This window comes from Barbus barbus (assembly GCF_936440315.1).
Source record: "Barbus barbus genome assembly, chromosome: 41".
NCBI classification, from domain to species: Eukaryota; Metazoa; Chordata; class Actinopteri; order Cypriniformes; family Cyprinidae; genus Barbus; species Barbus barbus.
In genome coordinates, this window is record NC_136719.1 from 19,169,667 (window position 1) to 19,190,911 (window position 21,245).

The 21,245-nt window shown below is 37.8% G+C and overlaps 1 protein-coding gene across 1 annotated transcript; it reads right to left on the reverse strand.

The window, feature by feature from the left end:
- Nucleotides 1–316: 316 nt before the first annotated feature.
- On the reverse strand, nucleotides 317–20,539 carry cd34 (CD34 molecule). The gene is made up of 5 exons (XM_079402470.1): nucleotides 20,281–20,539; nucleotides 5,680–5,928; nucleotides 5,433–5,569; nucleotides 3,077–3,226; nucleotides 317–2,003 (listed from the first exon to the last, which is right to left on the reverse strand). The coding sequence occupies exons 1-5, from the start codon at nucleotides 20,354–20,356 to the stop codon at nucleotides 1,812–1,814; spliced, it is 804 nt and encodes a 267-aa protein (XP_079258596.1). The 5' UTR covers nucleotides 20,357–20,539; the 3' UTR covers nucleotides 317–1,811.
- Nucleotides 20,540–21,245: the final 706 nt, after the last annotated feature.

Consider the following 21,245-nt stretch of genomic DNA (forward strand, 5'->3'; position numbering starts at 1 on the left):
GAGACCACAGTCAGTAACAGATAAACGCTGGCTTGCATTCTCTTAAAGTGATGAAGGTCCACTGAACCCCACCCGAATCCCTGCTCTCTGATGTCATCCCCCTCTCTTATGCAAACCAGCTGTTTGCTTAAATGGCCTTTAGATGCCAGCCAAATTTCTGCACGTGTGTTGAGGAATGAGATGGAGAGAGAACATATGTGTGCATTTCATATCAAACTAAAATTCTTGAGTAAAGAATAGCGGCCAAATAAATGAAAATGTAAAAAAAATTGATCATATAGATCCAAGGCACACAAAGACGAGGTCTCACTGGGGTAAATTAGAAATGAATAGTGAGCCCATATCAATTTATTTTTCAAAACTTTATTCCTATCACAAACATACATCAGTTTAATACAATGCTAGCACACCGATCCAAAATATAAAGGAAGACCGGAATGTTAAAACAAAATGTCATAGTTGAAATAAAGGACATGGTATTCATATGTATGTACGTTTAAAACATAATTTTCTATTGGTTTATTTTAAGAGATACAGTCACTCTAGCACCAAATTTTGATCCCAAGTTTAGTCAGTCTTGTGTCAGAAATTTTGAGAAATTTTCAAGATATGGGTTTAATAGTAGTGTAGAAATATTCTTTTTGTCTGCACAATTTTTCATTTTATTGGAGTGAATTGACTAAAACTAAAAACGATGGTCCAGGGTTTCATGGCTGCACCCAATTACATAATGTTTTTGCCTTATGACGTTTGTACAGTGTAGTAGCAAATGTAGATACAAAATAAAACGCACCCACCCAAGAAACTCCTAGTAATTAAGGCAGGTCATTCAAACGATTAAGTCAGTCATTCAATCCATAAACACTACATCTAAATGTTTAGAATAAAAATATTACAAAAAGACCATAATACTGGTTTACAAAGTACGGTAAAACTCTAACACAATCCAGAAATGTCAGATAACAATTAGCTGTCACCCTGAGCGCTTACGGGCTTTGCAGCATATCTAATTGGTTAGATTTGACTGTACGTTAAGGGTTGTTTGCAGCAATGAAATGGAGTTGACAGATTGACGCTTGAACTGATTTCTCATGCTCAGCAACTCCAGGAATCATTACTTTGTCATGCAGTGATATTAACAAAATTATACAAGACTATTAACTAGTCAAATCATACTGTACACAAAGACGAACATATAGAACATTTCATACAGTCTAGAATCACACAAACAACCTGTCACAAACAAAAACACAACTCGCGCCCATTGGATTCTGAATGTTTCTCTATGGTGTGATGTGATTTACTCTCTGCTGGAAGCTGTGGAGCGCTGGGACAGGAGCAAGGATCCTCCCGGCATTCCGTTCCAGCCCTGGCTGCTCTTATGGAAGCCAGCAAAAACTCATGGGAAAGGTCCCCCACCCCACAACAGTACTGTATTATACTCAAAGGATGAACCTCTTGGACTAAAATGTTTTTTGCATCATATTTTGATTGAATTTATATAATGGTCTTTGTATAAATCATCACTGTCATAACTGGCACTTACAACTGCTTTCTTAACGTACAACAATCTTTCATATAGCACTGAAACGTGTACATTTATTTCGATAGATCAGAAGGAGGATTACTTGACAAATTTGCCTCAAAATTTGTTCTTTATGAACTTAAATTGAACATTTTGCATTTTGCAGTGGAAATTTGAGTCTTTGTCTCCCTTGTGCCTTTTGGCCAAGGTCAATGCAGTAGATTTAGCTGGGTTTAAGAAGCAGGGACTGAGCGTTCCATAGACCCTTGGTGGCATGTCGGCTTGTTCACAGCTCGGTGTCTGCTGTTTTGGTGGTGGAGTGGCCGTTGGTGGCAGCAGGAGGAGTTTGGGCTTTAACTGCCTCTTGTGACTCTCCGTTAAGACTGGGTTTCTCCTGGGGCTCGGGTTGGTTTAGAGGGGCCACAGACACCAGAGTGTTGCCCTGGTTCTCCTCATCAGCCATGTAAGACTCCTCAGCCTGTGGAAAACAAAGTACAAACAAAGATTTTACTTTTATTATTATTATTTCATTTTTATATTTATATTATTATTATACTTCTTATAATTATTCTTTTTATTTTATTTTGCAAGACAATTAACCAAAGGAATATTCCCAGAGAAAAAATGTATTGCTCAGATTTATAATTTGAGCATAAGATTTATAACTCAGGAGACTTAGTGTTTCTTAGGAGATGTTTCTTCTAGAATTTATTGGAATGAATGACAGTAGACACAAATGAGACAATGGTTAATCATGCAGATCATGTAGGCTAGTTTTGGAAGAATTTGATGAGAACTTATGGAGTTCATAACAAGATCGTATATCAGACTTATCAAATTTGATGCATTGAATGTATTATTAAAGTTTTTTAGTCAGTATTTTTGTAAATCAGCATTGATGAGCAAGACCCTTGAACTAAGGGGAGGGTGTTCTTTGAGTGGAACATGTAAACTTCCATAAAATTTTTGTTTGATGGAATATTTTTCCTGACGCATCTTCAAACCTAAAGCATTTATTGTGCAGCATATGGCTTATGAAATGCTGCCCTATGAATGTAAGTATTTTTTCATTGTAAGACCCTTTATGAGGTCTGCCGAGAGTGCACTTTGTTTCACTTTCATCATTTTCTCAAAACAGCTTAGAACTATTGGCAAGGAGATGAAACAATTAGTGTTTCGCTAGCATGTGTTGTGGTTCTGAACATTCGATAGGGCGTGTGCTGGAGGAACTGCGCTGCACTGATATGCTGCCAATTGTTTCCCTCTTAATTACGAACTTGGCAACATTTCCCTATAAAATACGCTGAACTTTGCAGTTAAAATGTGTGCACAACACATTCAAAATGGGAATTTGATTGGGAACATTTGATGGTGGAGATAATGTTGGTGAAGTCATTAATTTGAGGGTTTAGACAGCAGGAAGTGAATGAATGTGTTAATTTGCTTAAAATATTTGTTTAGTGTTGAGTTAGAACATGCAATCGTATCCTCAAGAAAGGATATTACAATTAATGGGATGTTTTTCTGGGGTTCATTAAATCTGACACTCACTAGTTTCATGCCTTTGCCTTTGGTTCGGCGATGGCACTTGAAGTAGTATATGCCGACTATTATGGCAGCAAGCAGTAAGCCGGTCATCAGCACAGACACAAAAACAGCAGAAGATCCAGTGACGGCATTCTCTTCATTCTCTTTACTCGCCTGGAGAAACACATAAACAACAAGTTTAACAAAAACATGGATTAAATATTAGAGAGCTTCAACAGCAATTTGAGTCATATTTAATAGGTATCTAATCAAGTGATGTTGATTTAGTTTGGGTGTCCCTTAACAGCATGCAGGAATGTTTTGTCATTCTAAATAATAAAAATCTAAATGACAGATTAATCCACAAATATTGGTAGATATTGTATATTTATTTGTGCATTCTCATTTGCCCTATTTTTAATTTTACCTTTCATCTAATACTCACTCGACATTAATCTTTAAAACACTAATAATTTAATGAAATCTCAAAATGAATATACATTTTTCATAATCTTCTTTATTGTATTATTGTGATGCCTAAATTCACTTGTAGCATTTAAAGTCATGGATTTTAGTTTTTACTGTTTTATTTATTTGATATTAAAGTCAGTTATTGTTTCGTTAATGTATGTAGCATCCTTTCCTAATTTAGACTTTTTCCACTCTTCCTGACATGCGTCCCATACACAAAACTTATCTGTTGTACAAAGCTTCATATAGCAAACAAAAAGAGGAAGTGAACAGGAAGGAGTCTTTGTAGTTTAGCACCTCTCCCTGCCTTTCACATAGCATGTGTGGGCTCCATTTCATCCCATGGTGTCATGCCAGAATAACCAATGCCTATCATGATGAAAAAAAAATACAGATCCTGCGTCAAACTGGCCTATCGCTGCTATCACTTTCACCGGTCTCAGATCTGTTCTTGCTAATAATGGACGCTCTTCATCCCCCCAATTCTTCTGTCTAACCTCTTTCCTGGGTTCATAACCGCATGGCAGCAGTGAGAGGAAGCCCCTCTTCTGTCCCACTCATTCATCTTTTGTGTGGAGGGATTATTTATAGCGAATGACAAAACAGGATCTCCCTAATCTGAGCTCACAGGCATCAACAGCTCAAACTGCCCTGCTAAACGTTATCCTTTCAGACACAAAGCTTCCTTCCTTTCTAATGTACACGGATGCAGATGACAGCAACTGAAAACATCTGAAGTCACTTTGTCCATTGGTTTGGGTTGGCAAAGTAGAGATACTTGAAATGTCTTGTAGAGGTACTTTATAGTGGAGTTTAGATTGTTTTAAGCTCCTCTGATGACCTTTTGGGGTAAATATGGGATGTGTGCATTGGTATGATACTGATATGGCCTCACTGTAACATATGAACGTAAATGAAAATATAAATGCAGTTACACAATGTTCCTTTGCTAAAAATGTATTCTGTAGGTACAGTGGTACATTGATAGTATCAAATAGTAATATTGTGGTACTTTGATTTATACAAATCTACTAAATGATTGGCATATACAATTGTATTTATAGTACTTTCCTTACAAAAAAGTACTATGGCAGTGGTACAATGATGTTAGTATAATAGTATTATTATGGTACTTTGAAATATACCATGGTAGTAAATTTCATGTACTTTTCTTTAAAAAATATAATCGTACTGCTACTGGTTCTTCAGTGGTTCTTTGTGGTAGTTGAGGTGCTATATAGCACCGATAAGTAGTCCTTTGGCTCGTAATTATAGGAGAACCAATTTAAGTGCTATATAGCACCTATAAAGAACCTGTTATGGTTCTTCAGGTGTTCTTTTGGGTGGTTAACGTGCTATATTGAGCACCATCTCTAAAGATATAGGTGCTATGTAGCACTTAAAGTGGTTCCCCTATGATTTCGAGCCAAATAACCACTTTTAGTGCCATTTAGCACCATAGTGTATGGTAAATGTTCACAAATAAAGTACCATGGTATTTTTTTCTAAGTAAAGTACCAAAAAGACCATGGTACTACTAAACCATCTGTTCTGGAGAAGTGCCGTGTCATGGTATTTTTTGGAAGTAGATAGTGCCATGGTAGTACCATATGTACCACCTGATGAAACTTGTGAATGTGAATCCTAAATGTTGGGTTTAGGAAAATGTCAGCTAAATTGGTCAAATTAACAAAAAAAATAAAAAATCTAATTTCTTCTGCATGTTCTTCATTAAAGCTGTTGACCAATGAAAACCAATGATTATAATTGTAATTATAACCAATGATAATAAATTAAGATAACTCTGGTAGTTCTTAACTGAACTGTCAGATGTACATTGATTTTTGACCATTGTTTTTTTTTCACCCAGAATTCTAATCCATGATATTAGTGACCCAAAATTACTTACATCTGTAATTTTGGAGCCTTGATTTGAGACTGGATTGGTATTCATCACCTTTACATCAGAGTGAGTTGGGTCTGGGGTTTCTGATGTTAAAAATGTAGGCTGGCCGGCATCAGCAGCGTTTGCAGCTAATCGTGGTTCTAAAACAAAAGAATCAAGCATTAGTAGCATCACCAACTAAAAACAATTAAGAAATTAATTTAGGGACAGTCTTGAAGCCTCATGCCAATGTTAGTAATGTCAACAGAACCTGGTTGTCCTGGGACAGCTGTTTTTTGAACAGCAGGCCCAGAAGTTGGGTATGCTGTGGGATCTAATGTTGGATCTGCAGCTGTTGGATTTGATGCCTTGTCTGCTGATGTCGGGGCTGCCGTCGGGGCTGCTGTCGGCGCTGCTGTCGGGGCTGCTGTGGGGGATGCTGATGGGTCTGTAGCCGAATTTGTTGCCATGTCTGCTGACGGAGTTGCTGATGGATCTGGTGGCTCCTGTCCCTGACAACCTGCACGGGAACACGGAAAATGTTAAAGATGTCAAATACTGTAAGACCACAAGCTTTAGGTTGCACTTCTACCTCACCTTGGTGAATTATGTAGCGTCATGTTACATAAATAGGACATGATAAAATTTGCACAAAATTGCCATTAATGTGCCGCCTATAACAGCAATTACATTTTGATGTCATCGAATTTGCTTAAAAATAGCTCATTAATTGGTAGATCACTTCCAGACACCGAACATTAATCTATTTGAAAACTAGTACATTTTTGTTGTATTTCCTAGTGAAACAGGAAGTTGGGGCGGGACATATCAAAGGCCCAATTGCTGGTTTTAGAGAGCAACATCAGTATATTTAATTCTCAGTTAAGCTCTTGATTTGTTTAGTTTTAAATAGATTCTGATTCAATTCCAGTGTTCATTTAGGTTTTATGTCCATTTTGCTGACAAATGAATTTCTCACTGATTCAAACTGGTAACTTGTCTTTTTGAGCAATTCATTAAAAGAACTGACTCAGAATATTTGTTTCAGGAATCAGGCTACACTAGTTGTGTCATACGTTTCTGATTGACTAAAAAGAATCTGCTCATAGGAGTCATTTCCATTCACTAAAAATAATTTGTTTATTAGAGATTTTTGTATGTGAATCAGACTACACTAGTTGCCCAGTGTTTTTTGATTTACTAAAGAGAATATATTCATAAAAGCAATTTGTTCGTGACTGGGATTGCACTGGTTTCATTGTATTTATGTTTTTCTGTGTGTTTGCTTTTCTTTTTTTTAAATTTAAAAATATATTAATTTAAGAAGTTTTGCAAAATCGTACAGTATGGATTTTAGCAAAGATTTCCATGCCACCTGCTCACTTTGTATATCATACAGTCAATAAGTGTTTGCAGTGTTTGACCAGGCTGTCAGATCCTTCTTACCCAGAGCCAGCCTCCTTACCCAGTGTTTGCTAGCATGTGGGTGGTAGGTGCACTCTGAGGTTCAGAAGAGGTTAAAAAAGCCTGGCCCTTTCTGACCGTTATTTAATGCCCTTCTGTCTCCACCCTCTCCAAAAATGTGCCTTGTTTGCACAGCCACTCTGCATTATTAATAACTTAAGCAGGGGGGTAATGCTCCTGACACCGACTGAGCAAATAAACATCACCCTGGAAAAGTCAAGACCTTTGTCTTTGCTGTACATTACCAGACTCCTTAGTAAAGAGTTATGTCTAGAGATGTGGAATGCAGGAAGCGAGTGGCTGGGTGTAAAGTACAAATCAATTCATTTGCCCATTTGTTTTAGGTGTTGCATCCTCCAATAACTACGCCAGATCTGAAAATCACTGAACTTGAGTTCATGCTAAAATTAACATTATAAGAAAAACCCCTATTACTAGTTTTCACTTTTGACTGACACATTCAAGGTAAATCATTCAAGGTAAATGATTACACATGATAGATAATGATTAATTTCACACTAAACTTATCTTTTTAGTTTGTATAGGGTAAATATTTATGTGAAGCATTCGTATAGTTTGTATTTTTTATCTTTTATTTTTTAGTTTGTATAGGGTAAATACTTATATATATAGTATACTTATAGTTAAAATATGTCAGTAGGTTAGTTGTGTATAGGTTTATAGTGTTTTTTACTTCATTGTTGTATGTCTGTATTTATGTAGCACCGTGGTCCTGCGAGGCACGACATTTCGTTCCACTGTATGTCCCCACATGTAGCGGAATGACAGTAAAGCTCAGCTTGAACTTGAACTTGAACTTAACATGCTTTTTGTTTTAAAAAGTATGACTGGAAATTAATTCTTGTTAACGTGCTACAAATGCTGTGCACAAATGCTCAGTTCAACCTGGAATAGTCTTTTAAGTGGTTTTTGGCAAAGAGTTGACAAAAATTTTTGGCATTGGGGATTGGAGCAGCTGAGCTCTAAATCTAGAACAATTTCTGGTGTCATTTAGGACACCACACGTTTTGCCGTCAAACTTGTCACAGAGGCTTCAGAATGCCATATGGAGCTCATACTGGGTGGTCTTGTGTTTTCCTAACTAGAAATACTAAGATATCTGCCACAGTCTGATCATAAAGTGATTCTACATTTGTCTCAACAGGTGTGACTATATCGTGCAGGAACAACAATCCTTGAAGAATCTTTTTAGTTACACCACCTAGAAATGACAATCTGTGCTTGGTCAAGCCCAAATCTCCTAGTGATAGCTCACTTTCTGTTTGTGACTCTTAGCGTTTTGTGATTTTAAAGGATGCATGGCCACCGTGATAGCACTCACCCGCACTCACAGCTTGAAGAACCCCTCCGTCATTACAGAAACGTCTATCGGGCTAGATACTGTGCGTGGCTAGCCATATATTTTAATTGGCTGAACTGGGCATGCATCCTACAGCTCTTAAAAATGTTAATAAAACTAAGCGCTGACTTACACAAGCCAAAACCTGACATGTTTATTGATATAATAATTGTTAGGAAGAATGTTCCCTCTTCTCCTAACATCATATAAACAAGACCAGTGTACATGAACGCCCTTGTACACTTCTGTATTTGTGCGTTTTCTACAAATGAGAAGTGCCACATTCTTTTTCAATGCTTATGAAGACGAACGTCTTTAATTGTGTACAAAACAAAATTCCTCTCCCAGCAGCACCATCACACACACTAGCAACGTCCTGTTTGCCCTGACTGATAAAAACCTTGTGTTGCGTGAAGTCAGCCAGTCAAATCTGAGTTTGCCAAATCGAGAAAGCACTTTCCAGTTCTTATGTGGGCTGTCGGGAAGTGTGCTGTCTGAGTGTATGCATAAATTTGCTCTAGCATAAAATGCATACATTTTATCCATAAATGTTATGTAGATTTTTTGCATAAAGCTTCTACATACTCTCAGAATATGCATTTATCTATGCATAAAATCCATTGTTTCTTAAATTGTTTCTTGATATTTTTTTTTTACAGTTTTAACAGTTACCAAATGCATTATGAAATGCCTGGTGTGCTAACATCTGTCTTGATGTCTCACTTCGAAGCTACTAAACTAACTATGATCTTCAGTCATGCCACTTTATAGCTACATGTACTTGCATGCACTTTCAAATATGGACACAATCATCTAAGCTATGCTGGAGATGAAAGATATACAGTAAATTAATAATGATGATATTTTTGCCACCATGATGCAGATTAGAAATTAGATAATTCAGGATTTAGTTTGATGAAGTAGGTCAGTTGTCTCACTGCAGTCTAAACAAGCATAAAACTCAAGCCATCAAATTTTCTTCCCAAATGAGATAACCGTCTTGACGTATCTAATATTTCACAATGTGTGCTGCAGTGAAATCCAGTCAACAGTCTGACATCTGGATGCTCGACAGCAAACACAAACAGAGTTCTGGAAGAGTGAGAGTACGTGACTCCACCTAACCGCTTCGATGCATGTTTTTCATCTACCAATACAACAGAAATATGACTGGAATCATTGTTTTCTTAAGGAAAGTGACACAACAGGGACCAGATGTGCTCTCCAGATTTCTGAATCACTCTAATCCTTTCCATGGTGTTCTGGCACGTCTGGTCTGATGTAATGAGACAATCTCAGGCAAAGACTCTCAAAATCCCCCATGCTCTCAGCTGTGCCTGAATGGATGTACGGCAGTCAGCTTAGCCAGACACGTCCTGACAGCTCTCATATAAACCTAAGAGCTAAATCCCCCTCCTCCTTCCAGAATCCCTGGAAACATGAGAAATGCCCGTAAAATGCTTAGGGTTATTTTAAAGTAAGTACCTCATTAAATGGATAGTTCACCCATGAAATGAAAATTTTGCCATCATTTACCTTTGTCAGATATGTAGATGATGGAATTTTCATTTTTGGGTCAACTGTTTCTTTAAATCTTGGTGGTAGGATTCAAATTTCAAGAATTTAGCTAGATTTTGTCAATCAAGTCATGTAGTCCGAACAGCACAGCGATCTGCAGACGTATAAAGTCGTGTAGTGCCAACTTGACTTAAGGGAGTGTCTTTAATCTCTACCCGCATTTAAATCACAAGCTTGCTGAACTCTGGGACAGTCTCTGTCTTCCTAACAGAGCCCTCCTCTTGTTCTTCTTGTGTGATTATCTAGCAAGACGGAAGGCCATCTCAAAGATCACCTATCTCTGGGTCTGCTTGAAACAGGAGAAACCTAAATAAACAGCTTAGCGTAAGAGGAAAGAGTGTGATGACGAATGCAGGCGACTCAAAAGGGTCAGTAATCACTCTAATAATCACTAACGTGTTGTCCATCAGGGTGGAGTCAATCTCTCTCAATCTCCAGATGCACAGATCTCAGGGGAAGCACTCTCCTCCCAGTGTACTTTGTGCTTTAACATGAGGCTCTGACGTCTGTAGCCGGCTAGGCTGGACAGCAGCCTGGGACTCATTGCTTCTCCACCCAGGCCGTAGAGAGCATGTCTTGGTGATGACAGTCAGCTGCAGCCCAGTCCCCTCACAAGCAGGCCTGAGCACTATACGTTTACTTGCATTGTTTTGTCATTATATAATTCTGTCTGTTGTTCTGTGTCTACCATCCATCCATCCATTCATCACTCTATCCATCTCTCTGTTGGGAGAGAAGTTTTAAGTTTTAAAACTTTCAAATAAGACTTTGTCAGGCCAACATTGAAAACTTGGCTTTTCTAATTTCACATTTCACTTTTTTGATAGTATTTGTTGTCTTTTTCGTTGGTTTATTTTAAAAATCTTCCAGCGGAAGCCCCTGTGATGCACTGTTGGTGCAATCTCGAAATGCTATTTCTCAAAAGGTTAAAGAACTCTATGGGCACTTTTAACTGACGCACTACAAATCCAGTGGTCACTCTATCCACCCCAACTATGGGAGAACTATTTCCATTTGTGAGCATGCTGATCCTGAGAGTTTACTTAGCAATGAGCCCATGGCCCAGTTGTTTTCTGACAAAACAAAAACGGGGTGAAGGAATTAATCAAACTAGTGTCAGGCGTGGAATGTTCCCCAAGCCAGTCAGGATGTAGGTATCTCAGATAGAAACTATAGACGGTGCGCTAACCATTCACACAGCAATCCCATTCTTGAGCCCTTTGGACTCAATTCAAGATGTATATTTAATACACAGACCACCTACTAATGGGTGCCTTTACTATTCTTAGACAATAGAGTCTCATTCACTGTTTTTGAAGTGTTAATTTCCATAAGAGCCCTCCAGAGTAATACAGTAAAGATACTATAAGAGTTTGATTAATGGTTTGCTTAACGAATGTTGCAGATTTTTGTATTTTTAATGATTCAAACCTTGTTTTTTTTTAAAGAGCACCCCCTATTGTCCAAAACAGACATCTTCTTGTCACCCCCTCTTACTGCCAGCTGCCGCCTCCTTTTGCAGCGTCACTGTAAAAAAAAAAGTTTAAGGCAACCAGCTTCAGCAGATTTGTGAATTTTCTCAACTTCTGACTGTAAAAAAAAAACGATTAGTTGACCTTACTTAAAAAAATTGAGGAAACCCATTGCCTTGAAATGATTAAGTAAAGGAAATTCATGCATAATTAAAAGAAAAAAGTTAAGTGAATTTGACAATTCTGAGTTACATTAACAAATAAACAAAAGAAAATGTGTTGTGGTCACTTTTTATTTTAAGTTGGACTAACTTAAATTCATTAAACTGAGATTACTTAAAATTGTGAATCTACTTAATTTAAAACTAACAAGTTCATCTGAGTTCTGCCTACTTCATTAAATTGAGGAAACCTGTTGCCTTGAGAAAATTAAGTAACCACAACTTATTGTATTTGTGTAATTACAATTCACTTGAGACTGATGTGATGTAATCTTATTTTACTGATTTCTTTCACATTGAAGGCTACTAATACAATTCTCAAAAATACAAAATTGTTTAAAACAGACAGCACACAAACATTTCTATGAATAATTGTCAAAAGCAAGTCAACTCACCCTTATTTATACATAGCACTTCATACACTACAGATGGTGTCAAAGCAGCTTTACGTTGTTAAACAGGAAAATAGTGTCAATAATGCAGAAAAATTCAGTTATGCAGTTAAGCAGCTCTAAAACGAGGACGATACAAGTAAACAGTCAATATTTCAGTTAAAGTCAGTTCATCCTTGATTCAGTGATGTCATCATCATCCAGCTATGTTCAATTCTCTTCAAATAGTGTCTCTGCAATCAAGTCAATAATATTCCCAAAAATTATGTGTCCCCAAATAAACAAGCCAAAGGTGACAGAAATGGAGAAAAAACCTTGGTAGAAAGCAGGCTCAGTCAGGGGGGCCAGACGAACCAACGTGGTGTTTGTCATCGTGGTCTTTGCTGAGGTTTTGTGCCAATGGCCAAATAGTTGATGAGGCCTTCACTGGGGATCTGTCTTTGGGGCTCATCTAGTTGACATGGTCTGTGCTGACATTCAGGGCTGAAGAGTTGTCTCCACCATCTGATCCGGATACAGACTGAGTACGGGTGACTGCAGTGAACATCTGATCTGGATACAGACTGGGTCCGGGTGGCTACTGTTACCTCAGAATAAGAATGAAACAGAATAATATTAGTATAGATGCCAAACATCTTATGATTTAACAAGTACATCAGGTGTTATTGACATTGTTATTGTTAGTGAACACCTTCAGAATGAGACGTAGCCTTTTTGGGAATAATTTAAGACACTTCAAACATTACAATTACACTACCTATTCCTTATATATTGCGAGACTGTCAAAGTAAATAACTTACCACAAGTCAACCACATGAAAGAAGAATGCATAATCCATTAAGTAGTCCCGCGCTGACACTTCTGCTTAAGCGTGTTCTTAGCATATGCCTGAAATGATATGAGAGCCATTAACACAAACTGGTTAACTAGGAATAACCGCAGTCTCATTTAGACATCATTTATACTGCTTGACAAAATGAACACTCTTAGGGGCCATTCACACAGAACGTGTTTTTCCATTCCAATGCGCTACTTTTCCATTGTTTTTCTATGTAAACACGCGCTCAACGGATGTGCATGACTGTTACGCGTCTTGCGTCTTTTGCAGCTCCTCGCGCATGAAAGCTGCATTTATTAATTTTTAATATCTGCATGCACAATGAAAAGTACACACATAAGGGCCTCCATACAGCAGAGACTGATGTGGCAGGTGGAACCAAGTAGAGCTCGCTGCAGTCCACAAGATCCAGGGGGCGTGATTGGATCCACATAGGGGGTGGAGATTGGTAGGTTTAGGGGTGGAGATGGGGTGGGTTTAGGGATCAGGGCGTGGAGATTGGTAGGTTTAGGGGTGGAGATGGGGTGGGTTTAGGGATCAGGGCGTGGAGATTGGTAGGTTTAGGGGTGGAGATGGATGGGTTTAGGGATCCGGGGGTGGAGATTGGTATGTTTAGGGGTGGAGATGGATGGGTTTAGGGATCAGGGGGTGGAGATTGGTAGGTTTAGGGGTGGAGATGGATGGGTTTAGGGATCAGGGGGTGGAGATGGGTAGGTTTATGTATATGTAAGGTGGGAGGAGTTGGATCTGGATCCAACCACGCCCCCTGGATCTTGTGGGCTGCAGCGAACTGACTTCATGAACTGCCCTGAAACCCTTAAATGATTATCATAAATATAGCTTCACAATGCTCATTTTGGCTTCTGTCAGACTGCTATTTAGAATCGTGTAAGTGTGCCTTTTTAAATTCCTTTAGGCTCGTGTGAGCGTCTGAGATCTACGACAAAGCCTATTTTACTACAAGAACAAACACTTCACACCAGATAAAGTTTAGAAAATATTAAATATATTATTGTAAAGTTATGCGTTTTAGTGACCAATTTAAACAACTGAAAGGGATAACCATAAATTTACCTCAGACTCTTTCTTGAACCACCTCCCGCACAAATACACCAACAGGGATAACGTTAGCCTATGTAAAATAACAAAGAGGGGAATTTGAAGACTTATTAACACAGAACAATATAAATTTACAGGGAAATTTAACATTACATGGACAAAACAATGAATAAAAGTACATTTATAAAGCTTACCTTTGGCTTGGCACCCATCCGTCCGTCTGTCAGATGACTGTTACTGTGTAAAGGCCGCCGAGTCCCATCCTCTGTAGGTTTTATAAAGTGTTTCCAACGTAGAATAAAGTCAATTACATACAGAATCTATCGCGGTGGTATTATCTTCAGTCTTTAGTAATATAACGTTACAGAATTAATACGGACGCTTCATATTAAATCATATACTGGCACGCTTACCACATTGCTGATGACTGATAGCCTGTGTATGGCTATACTGCTGTGAACTGTTTCAGGCTTTCCATATCATAACATTTTAGAAATTAATTCATTGTAACATTTCAGAAATTGCATATTTAACGAGAACATCGTGGAGATCTAGACTGCATTTGCTGTTTGGGTCAGAAATGCAGGCGGACCGAAGGAAAAATCGCCAAAACTATTTTAAATGTCATATAATGTTCATTGTTAATATTATTATCTTATTTAAACCTTTTATGTGTTTCAAACAAACTTGTGTCGCTATCTGCGTTGCATTCATGCAGAGAGCAAGATTTTGCTCAAGAGATGTGTGGCATCATTCTTATTTTGTCTAAATATTTTTTTCTTCATTACAAATCTTGTTTGGTTTTATTTTGTATCATTGCATGTTAAAAATAATTCACTATGTTATGCAGATGCAAAATGCTAGACGGCGAATAAGATTAGCTACAGTTTCACATTTTATAAATATTTGAACAATATATTCAACATATTTAACCTGTTTTGTATCTTTATTTAATGCATATGCGATTTATTAAAACAAGTTTATGAGAGTCATTAAAACAAGTTTCGTCATTATCTTGATCAGCAGCAACTAATGCTCAACGAATTGGATCGACATCAGCCAGTTAGATCATTTTAAAACGTCAAATGTAGCCTTCAATTTGCAGGTTAGCGATGCATCTGTCTCGGATGTAGACTGGTGAAGATTTATTTTAATGTGGATTCCAAACTCTAGCGTTAACCTATATAAATGTACTACATTTTTGGCCTATATCTAAGTGTTTGTGTGGAATATCAATGCGCATGCATGACAGGGAGGCAGGCGCCCATGCAATCACTTGCATTTTATCCTGATAATGAAACTAATTAAAATCAGTTTGAAACTGATTTTATTTATTCAAATTCATAATGACAAAAAATGCTGAAGCTGGTTGCCTTAAACTTTTAAGTCGGCTCAACTTTTTTTTTTTTTTTACAGTGTTACTGTCAGCACCACAAGCATTGCGTGGCTGCAGATGTCCATGGACTATTTCCAAGCTCTTGTTCTTTGACATCATCATGCAGATTGATTCAGACAACGTAATTGGATATCTAAATGTTTGATCCGCTGCCATGCTCGGCTTATACAATGCTTGGAGAAAAGGCCACAACAGAAAGACGAGTGTGGGGGTGTTGGTGGGACTATCTTTTTTCTTTCTGATTTTTTCTTCTCTTCACACAAAAGAAAAACTGGGGTTGGGTTTTGCCCCCTCTCTCACTTTCTGGCTAAGCGTAACAAATCCCCTGGGCTCTGTGGTTAAGGAGGAAAGACTGCCATGAGAAAGTCCTTGTGCTTTTGATGGCAAGCAAAGGATACAATCTTATGTTTTCAATTAGGGAACATTAGGTAGAATTGCCCCAGTGTTGTGCTGCTTGCTGAACATTAATTACCCCAGCAATTATCACACCTCAGCCAAGCCACATTAACTCTGTTTATTCCTCAGGCAAAATGGCAGAAACCACCATAGAAGTGCAAACTTCTCTATAAAGTTATATGCATGTAACGAGTATTACAAAAGCACAACAATAGTTTAACTCGATCTGTTTATGTATGTAAAAATCAATTAATGAAAAGGCTTTGTCCACAAATAGGGTGCAGTTTTCTAATAATATATATTTAATTTAATAGTAAATAATTTACATTTTTATATAAAATAATATTTTGTGTATATATAAAATTAACATTACTTATATTTGATATATTGATATATTTTTTATATTTGTTGTGCCGTTTGATAAGGTTTTTCTTTTTTTAACCCTAAAGGATTAATTCACTTCCAGAATAAAAAAAAAATCCTGATAATTTACTCACCCCCATGTCATCCAAGATGTTCATGTCTTTCATTCTTCAGTGGAAAAAAATAGTAAGTTTTTGAGGAAAACATTCCAGGACTTTTCTCTATATTGTGGACTTCAACAGGGACCAACGGGTTGAAGGTCCAAACTGGAGTTTCAATGGAGCTTCAAAGGGCTGTATATGATCCCAGGCAAGGAATAAGGGTCTTACTTAGCGAAATGATCTGTAATTTTCTAAAAAAACATGTCACTAGATAAGACCCTTATTCCTTGGGTGGGATCGTGTATCCTGTTGAAACTGAAAACTGAAGCACTGAAACTGCAATTTGGACCTTCAACCCGTTGGCCACCATTGAAGTGCACTATTTGGAGAAAAATCCTGGAATGTTTTCCCCTAAAACCTTAATTTCTTTTTGACTGAAGAAAGAAAGATTTGAACATCTTGGATGACATGGGGGAGAGTTAAATTATCAGGAAATTTTTACTCTGGAACTGATCTAATCCTTTAATCATGGAAAATAGACAAATTTATGAATTTATCATATAAATTATCAATGTGAACATATTAAAACTCAAAGGATACAATTAAAGTTTCTGAGGAACTGAAACTTTGTCATCATTTTCTAAGTTGCTGTTTGACTAATATGATGATCCAACCAGCAGACTGGTCCAAAATGGTGTCTTAGAGTTTCCGCTCGTTACAGATTTTGTTGAACCACAGACTAATTACACACTAATGTTTGGACTCAGGTTTTTGGATAGTTATATTACCAGAGCGCAGTGTCAGAGTGAGAGCGGTTGGAAGCTGGATGCCAGCTGTGAGAGACGCAATAACAGCAAAACTACATTGGAGTGCCAGGGGAACTTCAGAATAACATACTCACAAGAGCGACAACAACAAACCCTGATATATATTCAGATTATCTTGTTTTTCTAATTTAAGATGATGTACTAATTAAACATGACTGTTAGTTGTTATTTCACATTTGTTCATAATATGGCAATGGCAATGGCAATAATATGATACGTAATAGTTGTTTTGTCCTATTCTTAATTATAAGTGAAGTGATGGACATAAACGTCTAAACATGCAACTTGCCATAATTACTGTTTGCCCAGATGATCTTTTCACATAATCACAGAATTAACTGCTTATTTTTCCACCCTTTCAGATTCAATCAATATGCATCTCTGAAAAGCCCAGTGAGACTGAGCACACCCAAATTGGAGTGATGTAAGATATCCTACAGCATTTGTGTATAGGCTGGGTACATGACGTTAACCTCACTGGAGTGGCCTGGGACTGCAGCAATGCCAGGCAATAGCTTAAAGCCATGAGAAACTGGCAGCTGCTTGTTTTTATTGGCCAAAGAGTGCATCATCAACCAAGGAGAATGTTCCAGAACCAAGGAACGCAGATATGAGGTCCACAAGCTTATCATTTCTCTCCTTGCCACATAGTGACCCCTGCCATCCATCTTGTTTTTATCACGCATGATGCACTGGCATGCATGAACTTCCTCTTTCTTTGTGCCTTGACTATGTCTTTGTGTAGCTAAACCCATGAAAGTATGCATCTGCTGTCCACTAAATAGCTTTGCTTGTGCTATCCAATGTGATAAAAAATACTTTACATATTTGATAATAGTGCCTTTAAACATCCTCTGCGTTGTGCAATTTGGGAATTCCCATGTGTTGGTTCAGATCAGGGCAGATGAATTGGCTTCTGTTGGTACAGTTGATCTAGGCCTTGGATTTTATCCAGATATCTAACTGTAATACACCACAATAGCGGTTTTAGGACCGGGAAAAGACCTGCTCGAGGGACGCAAGGCATGCGTCCCTCGAGCGCAGACCTTTCCACTGTCTGCCAGGGAACTAAAGAAGGTGTTTTCTCACTCGCCGTTGAGCTCAAATCGCAGCCAGATTCAATAATATTCCATGATGCTTGGGAAGCACCAACCATCATCCTGGCACCTCTCCACTGAATTGTCACATTGCTACCAGGGTGTATAATGGGTGAACTCACAACATGGGAAAAAGTGGTAACTGAAATTCAGAGTGTTGTTCGGGTGGCTAACCTAACTATGGGGAGAATGTGAGCTCAGCTAAACACATTTGCCAACAGGCTGTCATAGCGAATCATTCTTTCTTGCCCTTTCCATCCATCAGTTGAGGAAGGTTGCACCTCTGAAAGAGCAATACTTACGTTGGGAGGTCACTGTCACATTTGAGCCGTGGGTGGTGGGTTGGAATGCAGTTCTTATGAGTCTTTCCTTGGAGTCCTCATTCAAATAGCATGTAATTTGACCCTTTTTAGCCACTTAGCTTTGGTTAATTTAATTCTGCAGCAACTGTAGCGTGTGGTTGCCTGTCCACATGGCTGAAACTACTGATCCGGTTATCATAATTTGAAGGTTTTTCACTTCACTCTTTCTCATTTTGTACATTTAAATGTATGCATTTAGCAGATGCTTTTTATCTATACAGTAAGTTTGATCAGTTCATGTATTTTCTGGGAATTGAACCCATGACCTTATTAGTGTCACATGCTTCTGAACAAGAACAAACTCTGACAACACAAATATGTTATTTAAAACATATAAACAACAATTTTAGCTTCGAGTGAAGTCATGCAATCCTGTGAAATGAGCTGAATATGGTGCCAAAGTGGTGTTGAAATTATTTTGTTTCGGTGCTGATGTTTCAGTCACTAGAGTGATGTTTGAATTTGCAGCCAATTAACATGGTCTTAGAGACAGTAGACATCAATTTTATGATCTAAAAACTCTACATGCTCACATATTTCCATGGTTGTCTGAAAAGTGTTGCTACGCTTTGACCGTCCATTGGCGAAGTATCACAGGAGTGCCAATTGCACTGAAGTGTCAAGCATTTAACAGACTGGTGGGAATGGAAATGTATAGTGCTTTGCGGTTTCTAAGTGGCTTCATTTGAACAATGTCTTCTTGCAACCTCCAAAGTTTTAACAGCAGCATGGCTGTTGCAGCCTAATGAATTCAGCTGGTTTACAGTTTCACATTACTCTTATTAAAATATCTGCGCTGACCATTTGAGGATAACTATAGGAATGTATGGCACATTAACTTCAGATTTTATATTACACACTACTGTATAGCTTTGGCTAACTATGCAGGGTTCTGTTCGGCTGCCTAATTCAGTTTTTCATTTAGCTTGAAAACTGATTATGTGCTGTTTGAGGGTTTGTCTGGTATGGAAGTCTGTTCTTTTGTAGTACTTTTCATATACAAAATCATTTTTTCTTCTATTTTAACAGCACTAGTTTCCTGGTAAAAGTTTGTTCGGTTCAACCACCATACTCTTGAGAAGCTGCTCCGTGTTCAAACATTCCCACCGTTCAACCTACAGCATTACTCTCACCTCTTGGGAAAAGGGAATGGGGCGTTCAGCTCTGCCCTGCCCACAGGGCGTCACTTACAAACCAGCTTTTTTTTACTCCTTTTTGAAATAACGGACATGCGGTAACCTCCCTGAAAGGCGAGTGCCTTTTACGCACTACTGTCTTCAGCCCTGTGACTGATCATGTAAACATCCATCTATTTTCAGAAGAACATGAACCAAACGCTGTGGTCCTACAACGACTCCACACGTACGACTGCTTTTCGAAAAGACAATTTCACCACATGTAGTCTCAGAAAACAGGATGAAGATGCTTAATAGACTCCTCAGACAGTTTTCCAACCTCTTCAGTCTCCAAACACACACATATACGCCCATGTTCCAGCCAGCTCCACCCAGAAAGAGAGCAGGATATAGCCCACAATTACGATCAACGGCATGTTTCCACTCCAAACCAGAGCCCTTTGTTTGAGATTTCCCGCTAACTTTTTAACTGTCTCCTCTGAGTAAACACTACAAACTGCCGGCTGTCACATCAATCAAGGTGAGACTGTTTTAGAGTAAAATTTAATAAAAGCCCCTTAAACCTCAAATATTAGCACTCAAAAGCAGTGATGCTTTTATACAACTTAAAATATAATGTATCCACTTACCGAATGATTTCCTAACAAATTATGAGGAAAAAAGATATTCGTATAAATCCATACAACAAAGAAGCTTAAAAATTAATAAGGATATATAAACTAAGAACATAAATACAGTGTGTAATCATAAAACGCTGCATGTAAGGCACAATATAAAGTACAGTTTACAAAAGACTTCAAATAAACTTACTGTGAAGTAAAAGAAAGCCGAACATTAAAGCCAGACCCATCGTTTTCCAGAGCTCATTCATTCTTTGTACAGCCATTCTCGTCTCTGTGTGAGAGGGTGTGTGCAGGCGCTGGGGCAAGGCTGAGAGAGTTTAGGGGTTTCCTGTGCCTGAGACAGAAATGAGCGGGTCACAAGATAAAGCATGGCTTGTGCTCCAGGGGTTTTATACGGCCCTTCTCCACTCCCCCCATGTCTCTCTCTCTCTCTCTCTCTTTCTCTCTCTCTATCTTTCTCTGTCACCCTTATCTTCTTCCAGGGAAGACCACCTCCTTCGTGTTGTGTGCATTTGATGGTATAAGAGATATGTGTGTCTGTGGATTTATTTAATTTAATTTAATAAAAAAAAAATCTTAAGAACTTTTCACTGGTAGTTTTCTGAATATACCAGGTGAGAATTATGTGATTCATTTTATTTAATTTTGTTATTTTTATTAGGTTAGCGAAATAAAAAAAAAGTTATAATTTGCGTAATTTATGTTATTCCAAACTTTATTCCAACTTTATGGCAGATATATAAATCTTTTAGGAATTCCTTTAAAAATATTCAATTTTTAATTTTTTTTTTTAAATTTGTACATTATTATGTAGGCTGGATTCATTCAGATTTTATTTCACATTTGCACTTAATATCTCATGATTTGACTTTTTGTCACAATGTGACCTTCTGATTACAATCTCACAATAACTTGTTCATTTTTTATGTGTAAATGATCTTCAATAGTTAAAAATGTTTGTTGAATTGTTACAGAGGAAATCTAGATTTTTCTTTATATTGAGTGTCTGTACCTGGGCCTGAAAAGTTTAAAACCCTGATTAAATGAATTTTGCATGTCTGATTTGCATTTAGTTCTCTTTTATTATTTTAACTATGCCAAATGTGTGATGTATTAACCGAACTGTTCTTTCTTCTTGCTTCTCTGCAGACT